At 53.7% G+C, this 17,457-nt stretch overlaps 1 protein-coding gene across 1 annotated transcript; it reads right to left on the bottom strand.

The window, feature by feature from the left end:
- Positions 1 to 7,980: 7,980 nt before the first annotated feature.
- On the bottom strand, positions 7,981 to 16,635 carry LOC129522681 (basic proline-rich protein-like). The gene is made up of 10 exons (XM_055344976.1): positions 16,001 to 16,635; positions 14,768 to 15,676; positions 14,463 to 14,625; positions 14,195 to 14,389; positions 12,571 to 13,015; positions 10,189 to 10,199; positions 9,742 to 10,097; positions 9,546 to 9,682; positions 8,882 to 9,003; positions 7,981 to 8,376 (listed from the first exon to the last, which is right to left on the bottom strand). Exons 1-10 carry the CDS (start codon positions 16,633 to 16,635, stop codon positions 7,981 to 7,983), a joined length of 3,369 nt encoding a protein of 1,122 aa, XP_055200951.1.
- Between the last annotated feature and the right edge of the window lie 822 nt (positions 16,636 to 17,457).

Raw genomic sequence — 17,457 nt, 5'->3', positions numbered from 1 at the left:
CACCTGCTCAATCTGAAGAAGGCCTCAGGAGGTCAGTCCAAGAGTCTGAATTCATAAAATAATTTCTGAAAAGCTGGGAAATAGTTTCCAGTGTCTTCTCAAGCGGATATTAATTTCTAGAATGTTAGCACTCTCTTGGCCTTTGGGACCACCTAACTAGGATCAGACCATTTTGTGAGATGCTAGGTAATACAGGCTCTGGAAGGAAATGATTGAGATGGGAAAAATCCAGGCAAAGACTCCAGTGATGATGCCCTGGGATCTGGGGCTCCTCTGGAAAGCTTCTCAGATTCAGTCTTTTCTCCCCATTCCTACTACTACTGCTCTGGACTTGGCCCTCAAGATTCTATGACAGGCTTGTTATTCTGCTACCCTTCTAATTTGTCTCCTTGCCATACATCTTTTGTTCCTCAGAGCCATCCTGCATATTGTTGTCATGATAATTCTCCAAAATCCTCTTCATTGTGAGCCTTCTTTTACCTCAGAATTTACCAAGTGAAATTATGATGATCGTTTTATATTTCTTTTTTTTTCCCCTTTCTTTTCTGTTGTTGTTGGGTTGAGCTGTAGTTTTTTACATTTACTTTTAAATATGTACACAATAAATATGTATGATTTTTATAATAATGAAAAGATAGAGTCAGTTTCCAATGTCTCAGAAGGTGAAGGGGCAATTGGGAGTGCTGTGGCTCTCATTTCTTCTTCACCAAGTCTCTTTCCTTTGGGGTAATGTATGAGACCTCCAAAAATTGTCCTACTTTAGCTACCAAACATAATTTCCTTTGATTCTCCTATGGAAGCTGTTATAGCTTCCTTATGGTAGCCAGCTTCTGCTACTGTCACACCCTGTGCCCCCAGCCCACTTAAGTCTTAGCGATCTTTCCAGATTTAGTTAACGTGTCACCTTACTGGACTACTTTAATTTTTAAACTTATCTATCATTTCTGTGACATTTTATTTTGTCCATACCTCACTCCTTATGATTCCCTTTTAGTTGTTGCCAACTCTTTTACCTGAGTGAATCTTGTCTCTTAAATGAATTCCAAGTTCTTGGAGCACAAGGGTACTCTTACAAATTCTTTGCTTTCCTCATACCATCTGGCGTAGTTCTAAACATATAATACATAATCCATTGATATATTTTTGAGAACTTTATTCATATCTTAGCTGAATGATTTAACATGTGTCAGACCATAGTGCTACCCTTCCTACACAATATTTGAAGAAGGATTTCATAGGGAAGGTAATCATGATACAAAGGAACAGAAATCTAATGAGGGGATCTGGGGTATCAGTAACATGCTGACTGTGTAACCTTAGAAAACACTACCTTTGCCCTGATTTGCCAATCACTTTCCATGGGACTCTTGTTGGCTGTTCTGACTACTACCCTGGGGAGACCATCTTATGTCCTTAGTAGATTTTGTACCTCATTGTCTATACCAATTTGCTCCCCCCCACCACTGTGGACAACTCTGTTGCTTTGCCCTAATTCCTTAGCATCAGAGGTACCCCTTTCTCTAAGAAGCAGGCCATAAATATGGTCTGAAGTAGTCATCACTTCTTCTCTAAGCCTGGCTATCTAAATAGGCTATGCCTCTGTAGTTGTCACTCTAACATATGAACTTGTGTCATTGTATATTTGGCTATAAAATCTGATTGCTTACCCTTGTCTCCACCATCTATGTGGAGTGTTGGTGGCATCTTCCCTTAATGTTAAGTAGATGATAGAACCAGATGAGAAGTCTGAGTAGCTCAGATCTACTAGTCAAACCCTACTCTTAATTAGCAATGTGATCTTGTGCCAATAACCTTTGAACTCACTTTTGGAAATGAAATGTGGATGATAATAGTGCATATCTCTGAGTTAAATGAGATAGCCCATGTAAGGTGCCTAGTAACATCTCTGGCTATTATTATAATTGTTTTCATTAATCCTTGAAATAGAAAGATAGCTGAGCAAAAGAATGTATGAACTAGTAGCTTGTCAGTGTATTTGTTGAATTGAAATGGTTCAGTGATCTGTGTTTGGGGGTTTATGATGTGCACAGAAGCCTGAGCCCTTCAACCAATCCAGTTTGGTGGCTATTAGCCATATTCAACCTTCTTTCCTATTCTCCCTTTCCCAGGGCTGATGCTGTGTACAGAAAACATAAAAACAAATGGCTGTTTGCAAGAGGGGAGGGGAAGAGAAAGTTAATACTTCAGGCTCCATAGGTCAGCTATAGTTTATAATAACCCAACCCAATCCAAAGAGCCTGAGGGTTTTTGTCTTGGGAGGAGGGTTACCAGAGTGTTGGTGGCATCCTCCCTTAAGCTGCAGTAGAGAACTGATTGGTAAAAAGCTGTCAGTTTATGTTTGATTTGTGGGAGTGAACACGGTCTGGAAGGTCATTGAAATTTTATTGTATGAATGTTTCAAACTGATGTAAATAACGAGGCTGAGCTCATAAGGGATAAAACACGGGATCAAAAGAGAGAATCAGAACAGCATCTTGGGGGTTTTCCTTCTGACATTCTCTTCCTGGGCCTCATGACTCTACATTTGAATAACTACATCTTAAATCAAAGGCAGTAGTAGGCCAGGTGTAGAAGGAGCCTGCCTAGATAAAGTGAATTTGGCTCAGTGTGTGGACTTCGAGAAACCCTCAAAAAAAAAAAAAAGAGACACAAAGCCACAAGAAGGAGAAAGTGGGTCTTTGACAGTAACACGTACCATCTGCTCTGCTTTTGCTAAAGCTGGAGAAGCAGTTGCTTTGAGGCTTGAAGTGTAATTCCCCTGTTTTCACATTTGGTCTTGCAGGTAAATGAAGAGAATGGGTTGGCATTACTGTTCCAGAATGCTCTGCTTTTTCACTGCCCCCTTCTGGGGCTTCTCATGCTCTCACTGTAGCTAAGAGAACATAGTTCAGATAGAAATCTGACCGCAAAGAGTACAGCATAGGTACGTGTACACTGGATGGAGAACACTGACCAACCTAGCAAGGTAGAACCATTGTCTTTCATAAAATGATTGTAACAAGGAAATGGCAATATTTCCTTGGTCATCACCAAATAAAACAATATGGGTCCCTGGGCAAATTCAGTGCAGAGGGGTGAGAGAGATGTTTCTCAGAGTCAGGCTAAAGGGTTCTCTCCATTTGGTAGGACACCGTGTGTCCCTGCAGCAGCAAACAAAGACCAGAGGACATGGTCTCTGAGTCTCTTTTCCTGTACCCTGAGCCAACATAATGTCACACCTCAGGGACAGTATGATGAAAAGTTCCACCTGCCTGAGCATAGCCCTGTATGGAAGACTTGGGAATGACCTCTGGGCAAGATAGTCTTCATAATCTCTGCCCCCCTTGCCCAGATCAGGAGCCTCTGCTGTAGGGATGGACAGAGTGCTGATGAAAATGTTCTCGAGAAATGCTTACTAAAATTCAGAAAAAAAATTTCATTGGTTATGAAGTAATATAAGGTTCCCTGTGTTATCTTTTTTTTCTTTTAAGATTTTATTTACTTACTCATGAGAGACACAGAGAGAGGCAGAGACACGGCAGAGGGAGAAGCAGGCTCCCTGTGAGGAGCCCAATGTGGGACTCGATCCCAGGACCCCGGGATCATGACCTGACCCTAAGGCAGACGCTCAACCACTGAGCACCCAGGTGCCCACCCTGAGTTATTTTGTCTTAAGAAATGGATCTAGGAGAATAATGTGATCCAAGCTTCAACTCCTCGTTCCCATTCAGTGATCTGCAATATGAATTGAGAGAGCCAATTGGATCAGCAATTCTTTTTTTTTAATTTTTTTTTTATTTATGACAGTCACAGAGAGAGAGAGAGAGAGGCAGAGACACAGGCAGAGGGAGAAGCAGGCTCCATGCACCGGGAGCCCGACGTGGGATTCGATCCCGGGTCTCCAGGATCACGCCCTGGGCCAAAGACCGGCGCTAAACCACTGCGCCACCCAGGGATCCCTGGATCAGCAATTCTAACATAATATAGTGAACATTTTTCAAGTTTTTCAGTTGTTGCAGGAACTGTCTTAAGCAACTTACATGTAGTATTTCATTTACTCCTCAGTTTTATGGAATGGCTGTTGCTATTATGCCCATTTGACAGATAGGGAAAATGAAGTTCAGAAAGGTGAGTTAACCTCCTCCAGGTTTCACTGCTAGTAAGTGACAAAGGCAGAATTGACTTACCATGTAGGCTTAAAGCTCTGAAGCACACTACTTCACCTCCCTTCCCCCAAATTTACAGATTTTTAAGAATTTTTTATGGTTATTAAACTTACGACTGCAAGAAGATGAATACTATTGTTTAAATACATTTATGTATTTATTTTTAAAAGCATTTTCTGCACCAGGTCCCAGCACACACTGGCTTAACCTCCTTAAAAGTCGTCATGGTTCTACTTTTCTCTCCACCATACTCCCACACCCAACATCTCCTTGACACCAGCCTTCTCCGAGGATCCAGCTTGGGCGGGGGGGGGGGGGGCATGAGTAGAGAGCTTGAAGCACACCCCTCTTCTGGAGTGGTGAGCAAGAGAAACTCGCTCCACCCTATCCTTCCTCCTACTCCCATGGGCACAAACCAAAGTCAACTCACCTTAACCAGCAGGGATTTCCTAGATGGTGGTGCTAAACCCATAGGATTGAGCTAAAGGAAGAGAAAGCTCTGGAAGGCAAAGATGTTCCATTTTTCTTAAAGCAGGGGGAAGGAACAGGAAAGACAAAGTAGCTAATATGCAGCCGTGTTTAGGATGCATTGTAAATCTTCGGTGTTACTCAATGCAGCTCACCCATAGGGAATGCCAGGGGAGAGGAAGTCTGAGGTTTGTTTTTATCCATTTATTTTCAGCTTTGCTGTAGATACTGTTGTGTGTGGTAATTCCTAGGCAGATGTTACAATGTAGAGTTTCTCCAGGCGATTGCATTGGCTTTTTTAACAGGACTCAGAGTAAAAGTCTTTCTCCTCAAAAATCTATTCAGTGATTAAGGCTGAAAGGAGCCTGGCTTTGAAATCCTCTCCTAAGAAACGAAAGACACTCAGAGCAGCCTTATTCTCTTTATCGTCCTGGGTTGGCTGTAGGCTCTGTCACAGGTGTAGGCCGCAGGAAGGCCGCTCCCGGGTGGGAGGTCACTCCAGCCCACAGCTCACCGAGACGCCTGGTGAGAATCCGCATCAAGTGCCAGTCTTCAGGAACACTGCCAAGCTGTCAGGGCCCTGGAGCAGGATTTATGGGCTTGCCTTTGGAAGCAAATGTGCCTATTCTGTTTCCTGCCCCGCCCCAGCCTCCTTTTTTTCCTCCTGCTCCCATTGTTGTGTATAGGCTAGCTGAAAACTTGGTCTTTTTTGACTTCTATAAGGTTGAAATCGGACGGGCAAATACAGTGACAGGATGGGGGAGAAGCAGGTTCATCAACTGCGTGGCCTCCACGTCATTCCTTTATGAATTTCTGTAAGCAGTGCTTCTCAATTGTCAATTTTATCAACCAAATAAATTTTCGTGTGTGTATGATAGTATAAGTAATGCACATTTCAGCCAACCTATGTTTTTCCTTCTCCCCAATTCCCAGTGGACTTTGAAGAAGGGAAATCAATAAATCAATTGGTACCTTGTCCAATACCCATTTCAATGACATCACAGCGCCATTTGCTAAAGATCAGACATTAGTTACGGAAAGAGACTGAGACATTTCCATTTGATAATGTATGTCTTTGCCCTTTTGAACCAGGTACAAAAAAGGAATAATGGAGTGTCCTTGTAAATGACAATTTTTGTGTTGACCTTATCAAAAAATAAAGTAGTTGTGGAGAAAATGATAGAATATCATTTATACCTCAGGGTTTATTAGACACACAGTGGAGTGTTTTCTTATAGGTTTGTCCTATAATATTTTATTCAAAAAAATTCCCCCCACTGTGGCTAACTCGACTATTTAGAAATTAGATTAATCTGATTTTAGAAATGTATATATTATTTGTCTTTGGTCCTTAAAAATGGCATGAGAATTCAATACTTTAAAAACCTATAAACAAAAAAAAAAACCCTATAAACAAATGCTTATATGCACTAAAATAGCTCTGATTTTTGGAGAAAAACCACACAACTTAGAAGAATGCCTTTAAAAAATAAAGAATGCTTTATAATACCAACGATCCTGGGTTTTTTGTACTGTTTTGTTCATTTATTCATATATTTGCATATATTGCACGTTCTTAAATTGGGATAAAACAATACAACCACTTTTGTTTAGTCTCTCCCCCAAATGCTTCAATGCTATATGCAATTTCACTTCCAAAATTCAGCGTCCCTTGAACCAACTGTAATATTCTTTTCACACAGACCTTGCAGATTTTGCTATTGTTGCAATATTATGAAAGAAGTATGTCTTACTAAGCACTCTAAACTATGTGGAAATATATTCGTAATTACCGGGATAGCAACAACAGTAAAATGCATTTCTGGTGTCCTGCGGTCCAAACAGTCCTGGACTGAGGGTCAAAAGAGGAGAGTCAGAGTCTCAACTCTGCATTCAGGGATTTTCTCACCTGGAGTGTGAATCTGCCTCCCGTCTACTGAGCTCAAGCTCCTCACCAGTAAACCACAACCATTAGACTAAGTGGTCTTTAAGTTTCCTTCCAAGTGTGAAATTCTTTGCTTATGCAATTCTCTCTGAAGAGCTCTTGATGACTTGGCCTTATGAGAGCTCTTCTGCGCTGTGGATTCCTGCGGGAAGGATGGCTTTTTGCAGAAGGGGAGCTTGCAGGTTTTATCTGCGGGGTATCCTCCAGGAATTCTCTGGCCCCTCGAGCTCAGGTGTTCGGCCACACGGGGCACAGTAGAGTGATCTGTGGGTTCACAGTGTGGCTGACTTCTTTCCCCTTCACCCTGAATTTGGGTTGTCCTCTGAACATTGGTCATATCCTAAAATGAAAGCTTCTGAACCGTTCCTAAAGCATAAGGAATCAGAAGGGAGAGAATCCGTGGATGAGGTTACTGCAGGAGGGCCAGCAGGTCTCTTCTGAGCTGCTGCTTGGTCCTGGGGCCAGCTAAATCAGCTGCTTGGGCAACTTGGAGACGCAATGAGAAGGTATTAATTAGATCACTTAGAATTCTTAAAATGAGGCTCAAAATGTGTGGAACCAAGAGCAGTTCTTAGCCACCGAAAGTGCTATTTTTTTCGTCCCGTTGGCTATGTAGGTGAGCTCACCTACAAATTTCCCTACCTATATTTGGACCTCAAGGATGCACTTCGGTCGTGTCTGTCTTCTCTGCGGTGCAGCAGCCGGGGATGGGGGCAGGCTCGGCGCGGGGCTCCCTTCCCCGCTGGCAGCGCTCCCCCACCGGCAGGTGGAGAGGCGGCCGCGCGGGTTGCGAGGCCGAGCCGGGAGGCCGGGACCCGGGCTGGCCCGGCGCCCGGGGAGGCTCCCCCTACCGGGAGTCCGGAGCACTGCTGGGGCCGGGCCTGGGCCGCTGCGCCGCCGGTTCCTTCCGGGCTTCGCGGGTGGGATCAGCGCGCTGCGGAAGCGCTCCGCCCCGGGAAGGAGCATTTTCCTGCAAAAGCAATTAGCTGCGAATAAACATCTGCAACGGCGGCTCCGCCACCGAGCGCCCGCCGCGCGTCTCTAACGGGCGGGGCGGGGGGGGGGGATGGGGGGCAGGATGGTGAGATTCGAGGCCCGGGAAGGAAGGGGGTGGGGGACTGTGCAGGGAGGTGTTCCCCGAGTTCAGGGGCGCTTCTTAAGTTACCAACAAAGTCAGGGCCGATCCCGGGAGAGGTAACCGGGCGTCCGGTTACGCGGCGCCCTTTCCCCGCCTGGGACCTGCGCGCTGCAGGTAGTCAGGACGGTGTAGGTGTAGCCCGACTCCAGATGCCCTTGGAGACCCGGACCCCGGGAGCGAGCGCCTCTGCAGGGCGCAGCCACTGTGCCCCCAGCGGCCCCCATACAACCGGTAGTTAAACTGGGGCCTTCGAGTGTCTCAAGTCAAGGTGAGCAGAGGAGTGCTCCAGCCTCCGGCCCGCGTCTCCGGGACTTGGGGCCCGGGGCCTTGGGTCCCAGGAGAGACCCGAAGGCAAAGCCGTTTGGGCTGACGGACGCGGGGCGAATTGGGGTCGAAGTGGGAGGATGCTTGCACGTGCACAGGGACGCCCGCTGGTTTCGGGGTGCGCGCCGCCCGGAGCTCGAGCGCGCGGGGTTGGGGCGACGGGGACCCTCCTGGGCCCTAACAGCCACCAGTCCTGCCCAGGTGGGCTCTGTCCCCGGTGCTTGTGGGCGGAGAGTGCGTTGGGAGCCGACCACCCAAGAGCTAAGAGCGGTCCCCCAGGAGGCCAAATCTGCAAAGTCTCGTCCAACCCTCGGGGCGTTTTTACGTAGACTAAGCTGTTGGAAGAGAGCAGTCGTACACCCATCTAACAAAGATAATAAGGACACGACGGGGGGGGGGGGGAGGACTATGCAGTGGTGAAGGTTTGACCGGTCTCGGAGCATCCCTGCTTTGCCTTCTCCACAGGCCAAGGGCCGTCCTGGAGGTAGCACGAGGTGCAGTGGGGGTCACCCCAGACCCTTGCTCCTCTGAGGTCCTGACCCACCCCTGACCCAGGCGGACACCCACAGGCGTGGTGCAGCCTGAGGCCCCTGGGCCCAGTCTTCGCATCCACAGCCGGGCCTAATCTAGGGGCCCCTGTGTGTGTCCTGCGCCGGCCTCATCTCAGACCGAATCCCAAGGGGTCCGGGGAAAGGAGGGAGAGGAGGGCGTCGCAGGCTGCTTCCCTTGGGCCTTGGGCGCAGGGGTTGCCACCTGTGCGGGGAGAAGGTGACTTCGGCTGCGACCTCAGCTGCCTCGGCTGTGTGGTGCCCCCGCGGGTCAGGGGCACCCACGGGAGACCGAAACCACCTTCTCGAGCCGCTGGCGCTTCCTTGCCCGCGGGGACTGAGCAGGAGCCGAGAGAGCTGACGTCTGTTCAGCACCCCGTGGGTTCCCAGTCGGGGCGAATTGGGCTGGGGGCGCTGGGAGGGTGAGGGAGGGAGGTGAGGGATGGAGGGATTCGTTTCCGACCTGCTTCTGTCTTCTGTGTTCCATTCCAAAAATACCAGTGCTTTGGCAGTTGGGCTCTTACAAAGGTGGAGTTATAACCAGTCCCCCCTCCTCCCAGATTTTTCTTAAAGGTGTTGCAGTATCCCCCACCCACTCACCTTTCTCTAACCTGCTCCTCCTCCCACTTTCCCCGAAAATGTGAGTGATCATGTGTGAGCAGCAGCTTAGCCCAGTGTCTGCAGCAGAGCCGCAACTTGAGTGAGAGGTGAGGAGGCTTCCCTGGACGTTTTGGTGTTTCTCAAGTTACTGGGGTCCCCGTAGCAAAAGTAGCTGGGCTTGGTGGCCAGCAAGACGGGGAGCCCCGGAGCACCCAGGCTGTGTGCACCGCACCCCCGCCGGGAAGCGCTGGCCTCCCAGTTTGTGGGCTCGAGGCCCTTCGGATGATCCAGGGGCCAGGATCAGGCTCCTAAAGCAGCAGAAAAAGCAGACACGTAATTTCACTCCTTTATCCTACCTCCTCCACCACCACTTTTCTTTTTTCCTTTTGGTAGACGGACTGTGTAATAGGCAGGTAGCCCGGAAGCTGGAGCTGCGCTGTAGGAGTTGGGAGCGATCCCGAGCTGGCACTGCCCTTCTGGATTTGGGAACCGTCTGGGGGAGGAGGAGGGTCAAAGGGGCATCCGCTTCTTTTGAACGAGGGCGCGGTTTACTTCCCGCAGACAGCGGGCGGGGACAGCTCAGAGCGGAGGGCTCCGTGGGATGTCTCTTGGAGCAGGTAATTTCTGCGGCGGGTGGAGAGCTGGTGACTGACACTCTCGGTGACAGCGACCAGGCCGGGCAGCGCCCTTTCCCGATTATCCAGATGATTAACCCCTGGGCCTGGCCACGGTGGGATCTCCACTCTCCTCTCACCTTTTCTCCCACGGGGATTAGGGGGCTCTCCTTTCCAAAGAGGACCCGAGGGTCGCGCGGCCTTGGCCCTTCCTGAGCTCCGTGTGGCCTTGCATCTGATTAGGGCCGGGGGAAGAGGGGGCGGCCCGCAGATCCGTCCCTCCTCGTCGCCCACCTAGCCGAGCCGGGTTCACCGGGCCGGTCCCCCCACCCCCCCGCGGTCCCCCGGGTCCCCTCCCCCCCGCAACCACTTGTCTGAAACTTACCAGATTCCAACCTTAAGGCAGGAAAAAAAGTGTTTCATATACAAACCGATCAGGGTATTTGCAGATAATTGCGAATGTCAAATACTGGGGCGTGATGACAAAGTGCAGAGATTGCCAGGACCCGAGCTCCGCCTGAGGGGCGGGGGCTCCTGGCGGGGCTCCCGGGCCACCTCGCGCCTCGCGGTGGGGGGGGGGCAGTCAGCCGAGCTGCCTGCAGCCCCTTCGGTGGAGATGCCTGTTTCTTCGACCCCTCTGCTCTGCAGCTGGTTCAGGATTCATCCGCGGCGTGCACGCTGAGCCCCGAGCGGGAAGGCGCGGCCGCCCGGCTCTCCCAACACCCCCACGCGCGCACAAACACCCCAGGCAGGATGCACGCACCATGGGGGTTCCTGGGCCTCAGTTGGACGCCGAGGCCCAAAGCCCTGCCAGGAGGCGTCACCAGAGCTGATGCCAGACTGTCACCCGGGGCTGCCTGACACAGGGCGGGGAGGGGCGACTCAGAGGCTACTCTGAGGCCAGCTGCTGTACCCATCTAGAACCGGGAGGAGTCCTTTACAGAAGTAAACGCAGAATTTTAAAAAAGGCCCCTAAAAGGCCACCCTCGGACCTAATCCTCCTGCGGGGCTTGCGGGAGGCCAAGGAGGGGGTTTTCCCTGGGAGCCCTAGCGCATACAGCCCGCCAAAGTTGACACCTGGAACCCTGGAACCCTCGGCGACTGCTCCCAGCAGCTCTCAGGACAACCCCTATGAGACGCCCCCTGTCCCCCCAGACGTGCTCAGAGTGTTTCAAGCCCCCCCAATCCTATCTATCTACTGGTTACCCTTGTAGGATCCCAAATCTACTGAAAACCGGGGGATCGATTATAGATGGTATGATGAAGTTAGTGGCAGGTCCGCAGCTTTCCGGGGGTCAGAACCGCAGGGGTGGCAGGAACGCGGGGTCCAGCATTGCTGGGGGCTGGACTTAGCCGCTGGAGAGCAGCAGAAGAGGCGCACACACCCCATACAGGCGTCATGAGTCCTACCACAAGCAACCCAGGGCTCTGGCCCCTGAGCCCTGGGTAGCTGGACAACGTCAGAGGAGGGGAGGAGGCTGAGCGACCTTTGACACTCTGGCCCCCTTTCCTTTTTGAGGGCTGATGATGTGGCGGGATATTCCGGAGAGGGGGGTGTTCGGGTGGGGGTACAAGGAAGGAGAGAGGAGGGAAGGGTGAATCACTGCTCAGGTTAGGGCGGTCAGGCTGCAGAGGGAGGAAAGCTCAGGAGAGCAACTTGGGACGTCTGTCCCAAGTCCCTGTCCCCGATTCTCAGCACCCCCCTCCAACCCCTTCTATTGAATGCCTGCAGCCCTCATATCTTTGGAAGCCCTTACAGTTTTACACTCCAATTGTCCGAGGTTTCTGATGATGACAAATTAGGAAAAGGCTTCTGCAGCAGCCCAGCACCTAGGTCAGAGAGCTGGGGGGAGGGTAGGATACTGGACAGAGGACAGGGTAAAGGAAAGTCTTGCCTCCCAGGCTTTCTCTGCGGGTTTGGGGAGAGGGTGGGGAGGACTGGGGCCTGGGGCTGGGGAGTGCTTTGGTAGCCTGGAAGTGGGATCCACAGAAGTCCAGACCCTGGCTCCTCAGTTAAAGGGCATCAGGAGTGCTCTGGGCAGTCAGTCTTTCTTGCCCCGACCAGGAAGGCCTTGGTCTGGACGGAAGACTCAACTGGGGATCATGGGGACAAGCAGGGTGACAGGCTTTGTGGAAGAGACCCATTCAGGTCCAGTGAGGCGGGAGTAGATGACAGCAGTGTCTATCTCCAGCCTGAGCGGCCAACTGGGGCCCCACAAGTGTAAGATGTGATTCTATTTGACTTTCCTAATCAAATGCATTGATTGGTGCCCAAAGAGTTCACGTCTTAATTAAACCTGCTGTAAACAGACAAATCACTTCTCCTCTGGCACATAGGGCCCTGGGACATGGCACAGGGGCTGGCATAAGCTAGGCTTGAGGATGCTCTTTAAAGAAAGGAGTGTAAAAAAAAATAAAGAAAGGAGTGTAAATGAGGCAAAGAAAAAAAGTGGAGCTTCCACGACTGACCGACTGACTGTAGAAAACAGCTTAACCGAAACCCAAACTCTAAACGACCAGAAGGTATGGGATGGGAGGGAGAACCCTAACAGCCAGAGGAGAACCTGGTTGTTGGAGCAGCTCCGTGGGGACCCACAGACCAGGGTGGGAGGGAAGGGGAGCCCCCAGGTTGTCTGGGGAGGCTGAGGCTCTGAGTTACCCCCGCTCAGCTCTGCCCTTTCCTTCCCAATCCTTCCATCTTTCTCTGCCACTCTTCTCGACTTCTGGCACCCGGAGGACAGCGCCAAGAGCCACGTCCTCCCTTAACCTGGGCAGCGAGGGGGACCAGGGCCGCCGTGGTGAGTGCCCTTAGCGCGCAGCCAGGACATGGGGCGCTGGGCGCCTGGCGGGGCCGACACTGGAGGGCATGGGTGGGCCCCGGGCCAGAGCAGGAGCAGATGGGAAGGGAAGTTGGCTGTCACCCTCTTGGGAAGCGGGGAAACGGGGCGTATACACCGTAGCTCAAGGTTCACTCCCTCTTCAGCCAAGTGCCGACACCCTGGCACGATCTGCAGAAGCTGGAAGAAGCTCAGGGGCTCTGGTGCCACCGGCTGAGGGTGCGGGGAGAGCTGGGGGCAGTGGCCACCGGGCAGGGCCCGCAAGACGCTCTTCTGGGCCCCGAACGTGCCCAGGGCTGGGTCTGTCTTCCAGTCACTCTGGGCCTCCTGGACTCGGCACAAAGCAACCCTCAAGCTGACTCGGGGTCTCACAGCCTAAAAAAAGACGACGAACTAAGGGGGAGTTCGTGGATTTTCTAACTAAAAGTGAAAAGGAGAAGCTCTCCATAATATGTAAACACTGAAGCTCTGAGCGCACAGCACAGGTTTGGGTGTGTTGCTGGGAACTTGGGGAGCTGCCTCCTCCACCCTCCATGGTTTGCAAACTTGGATTCTCATTGCTTTTCATTGACTAGCTTCTGACCCCAACAGTAATCTGATTCAGAAATACTCTTCATTTCGTTAGGCTGACGTTGGCAGGCACTAGTTATGTTGTATCTGGTGGGGAATTTAAGTTCAGTTAAATTTTAGCATAATGCTTTTTGAAAAAGTCTTTTAAAAGATTTTTTTACTTCCATACAGAAAATGAAAACATATATATATATATGTATATATACATATATATATATGTGATTGGAGAGAAACATGCTTAGATTGCCTTTAGATTTTTGAGATTTTGTATAGGCGCCAACAATTCCGTGGACACAAACGAATGGGCTATTTGCCGTTATTATTCATGAAAGGTCTTTTATATTTTTAAGTTGAGGCATGGTTCCCAGGTGGAAAAATTCTTTATGACTAAGAACATGCTTTCAAAAAGATTAGAACATTCAAGCAAAAATTTAGAGCGCATGATGGTAGAGAAGTCTTTACTGAAAAAAACAGATAACACTACCATCCAGGAGTTGAAGTCAAAATGTAGTAAAAGTTAATTAAAATGCAAACTATTAGGGAAGCATTGCAAATGTCTTTGTCACATCCAAAGGGGAAAGAAATCTTCAGAAACCTCCCTCCCTCGTTTTATACTCGTGTTGTGAGACTTGAATCGTTGTCCACATTTTTCTCTTCCGAAATAACAGCAGTTCACCTTTCAAAACTCTTCACCACCTATCGACAATGACCATTGTTCTCCAGCTAAGAAGGACTTTTGAAACCAACAACTTCTTTCACATACTCACACTTGCACACTCCACACAAACGCACACACAGTTGCCGTTTTTTTTTTTTTTTTAACGTTGCTTCTGAATGAGAGAGAGAGAGAGAGAGAGAAGGAGAGACAGACTAGGAAACTGGAGCTTAGGTAACCAACGAACCCAATTACTAGGCTTTATTGATACTAAAAGGAAAAGTTCCCCTCGTAAAATTTCTCTGAGCTTATTAGTTATTTAAATCAGCCTCGGGGCTGGACGAGCGACGCCGCAGGCACCCGCTGCCGGCTCCTGGAGGTGAGCAGACGGCGTCCGCGTCCCGACCCGCCGCCTCGCGCGCGCAGGCCCCGGGCCCCGGGGGCAAAGGCAGGCGCAGCGAGCCGAGGTGAGCCACTTGGCACGCGTGCCGGGCCTGGCGCGCTTGGGGACAGCCCCGCGCGGCCTACGGGCATTAGAATTTAGAAGCCAGCAGGTCCGGGCCCAGGCTGGGGTGCGGGCGAGCAGGCCGGGCGGACAATGGGCTCCAGAACTGCTCCGCGCGGGCACGGCCGGGCACCCCGGGCCCCGGCGGGAGCGCCCTGCTCCACCGCCAGGCCGGCGACCTGCGGGGGTGTGACCGGCGGCCGCCGGGCGTGAGCGCTCAGGCCCGAGCCTCGGTTCTGCGTGGGGCTAGGAGTTCTGTAGTTGGGTGGGCACCAGGTGAATCCACACCTTTCTGGGTCGTTGTCCCTGTCCGCGGCGGATGGTCCCCAAGTGTGTGTGTGTGCGTGTGCGCGTGTCAACAGTTGCATTTATTAAAGAGAAGCCCCGGCCGGCCCACGGAGGTCCCCTGAGCCCGACACGGGGGCTCGCGAGGGTGACGTCGCGCCGGGCCAGCTCCAGGTGATGCCCGGCTCCGCGGGGCTTGGCGGCGGGCGCCCGAGGCGCGCGGGGCGGGGGAGAAGCGACCCCTCCCCGGGGTCCAGCTGTCACGGGCCGGGAAGGTGTCCGGGGGGGTCGTGAGCCGGCCCAGGACACCCTCGGGGCTCCCCATCGCTCCACAGGGGCCTGGGCCGCCCGGGCCGGGGCACCGCGGGGCGCGCAGCCGGCTTTCCCGCCGCTCGCCCGCTTGGCCCAGGGGCGCCGACCGCTGCGGGAGCCGCGGGAGCTGCGGGAGCCCCGGGAGGGCGGGAGCTGGGCCGCCTCCGCGCGGCGGCGGGTGCGCGGACTTCGGCGCGGGCGGCCCTGCCCGCCGCGTGGGCTTCGGCCTGGACCTGCCAGGTATGGGTCCCCTCCCGGGGGGTCGGGCCGCCGCCGAGGTCCTGCTCGCCCCGCGGGCTTTGGCGTAGGGTGGTCCGGGGGTGAGCCGGGCCCGCACCTGCCCATCCCCCGCCGCTCCCTGCACCCGCGACCGGGCGACGCCGAGGGGCAGGCTCCGGGACGCCGCGGGGTTCGGTCGCAGCCCACGCGGTGGCGCTGTCGGGAGCGGACGGCTAGTCTCCGGTCGGGGGACCCGGGCAGTGACCCGGGCTCCAGGCGGCGGGGCCGTAGGGATGAGTCGAGGGCGCGGGGCTCCTCGCCGCTCCGGGGGGCCCCGGGCCGAGCGATGGGGCGGGCCCGGTCCTCCTTGCTCGCGGCCTCCAAGACGGCAGACGCAGCGGGTCGGGAGCGAGACTCCGCGCTCGGAGCCCCGCGGCCCCGGGGAGGGGGCAGGGAGGCGGCGGCGGCAGCTCCTTGGGCGTTTCGTTTTCTGTCCCCCACGGCCCGGTCACCGGTCGTTTAAAGTCGATTTCTATTCCAAAAAAACAAAACAAAACAAAAACAGAAAAGCAACAAAAAGCAAACACACTAGTTTAGCAGGGCAGTCCTCCTCTCCCTGCGATGCTGCAGGAGATCCAGCTCTATTAGCTCTAGACTCTGGAAAAGAGTGGAAGGATCCAGGAGCCTGGGGGCGTTGTCATGCGTCGTCGCGAGTGCTGCTCGGAGCCCGCAGGCCCTCCGCCTTCCTGGCTTCCCAGCCCGGGGCCGCGCGCGGGGACAGCACCTCCACCCCGTCCACCCGGGACGCCCTCACCTTCGGGTCGTGTCCCTTGGCTTTCTGCACCCGGGGCAGGCGCCCTCTCCCAGCCCCTGCACCTGGGACCCCGGGGCGCAGAGCTCCGCGCCGTCGCCGGAGGCAGCTCCTGGGCCGACCTCCGCGGGCCCCCTCCCGCCCTCGGGGCGTCGGACCCCCGACCCCGCGACCTCCGGGGCGCGCAGCTCGCTCCGGCCGGGCCACCGCCTCCCCGGGACGCCTCTCTCCGTCGGGGCCGCTGCAGGAGGGGAGCGGGACCTCCGGCCGCCCTGCCCTAGGGGCCCGACGGCTTCCCCGCCGCTCCGCCCCCGCCAGGCCCCCCGGGGCTGCCGCGCGAGCCCGCCGCGCGAGGGCTTTGCCGGGCGCGGGTTGGGATTTGACGGGCTCTGATGCCAACGAGGAAGGCGTGCGGACAGCGGAGTAAGTGTCCCCGGACGCCCCGGAGCAGCCGCCAAAGGGCTGGAGCCCACCCCGCGGGCCGGCGAGGCGGGCGCGCGCCCCTCGGGGCCCTTGGCACGTGCAACTTCCACCCCCGAGCCTGGGGCAAGTTCTGCGGTCCGTGGACACGTTGGTCGCCTGACTCTCCCCGGACAGTCCGCGGCGGAAATTGGCCTCAGAAGTGGTGTGGGCTTCATTGGAGGGAAAGGATTCCCTCCCGCCCTCCCCTCGCCCCCAGCAGAGCGAGCCCCGGGTGCTGGCGGGGGGGCGGGGGGGCGCGGAGAGGGGGAGAGGCAGGCCTGCGTGGGTTCCTAGGAGCCGCAGAAGGCTTCCGACGCCGGCGGTGCCCGCAGAGGGCTTCTGGCGTGTGCGAGAGCGCAGGGGAAAGGCCGCACGGCTTCCCCGTGCTCCCTAAGAGGCAGCGCACCTCCGGGAGGGCCTCTCCGCCCGGGCGGCCGGACCTGGGATCCAGGGAGCCCGGTGATGGATGCTGGAGCCTTAGGGGTCGGGGCGGGGCGGCCCGGCCCGGGCACCCAGCCCCCTCCGCCCGGGGCGGTCGGGCCTAGGCCGCCCTGCGCGCTCATCGCGGAAGGAAGGTTGGCCACGCGTTAAGAGCCAGCACAGCAGAGACCTCGGTGTCCAGGGCGAGAAATCAAGAAATGTTGCCATTAAAAGTGCAGGCCATAAAAGGAGAAGAAAGGCCTGACGAGAGATGGAGAGAAAAGGGGAGAACATGAAAATAAGAAAAAACATGCATATTTAAGCCCAGCGCGTAAAGATCCGTTGATTTTTAAAATAACAAATCTCAGTGTGATTATGAAAGACAGGCGACCTTTGACTAAATGACATATGAAAAAAAAAATTGAGGGTGGGGGAGGAGAGGGAGGAAAAAGTCTTAGTAGATTCCCGACTGAAACGTCAGTGAGAAGCAAGGTGAAGGATTAAAATGTCCCCCAGTGTGAACTTTATGCTTTGAGCACTGGAGCAAACTGTCTGTATAAAAAAAATGCGTTTGGGAT

Source organism: Nyctereutes procyonoides, unplaced genomic scaffold (assembly GCF_905146905.1).
Source record: "Nyctereutes procyonoides isolate TBG_1078 unplaced genomic scaffold, NYPRO_anot_genome, whole genome shotgun sequence".
NCBI classification, from domain to species: Eukaryota; Metazoa; Chordata; class Mammalia; order Carnivora; family Canidae; genus Nyctereutes; species Nyctereutes procyonoides.
Note: the sequence above shows the minus strand (reverse complement) of the source record. Positions and strands in the feature narration are given on the sequence as shown.

Coding starts and splice junctions, on each gene's coding strand:
- LOC129522681 (XM_055344976.1), bottom strand. CDS start 16,635: ATGAAGCCCACACCACTTCTGAGGCCAATTTCCGCCGCGGACTGTCCG. Junction 15,677..16,000: donor CCAAGGGACACGACCCGAAG/GTGAGGGCGTCC, acceptor CGTGGGGGACAG/AAAACGAAACGCCCAAGGAG. Junction 9,004..9,545: donor GAAAAGTGGTGGTGGAGGAG/GTAGGATAAAGG, acceptor TCACCCTCCCAG/CGCCCCCAGCCCAATTCGCC.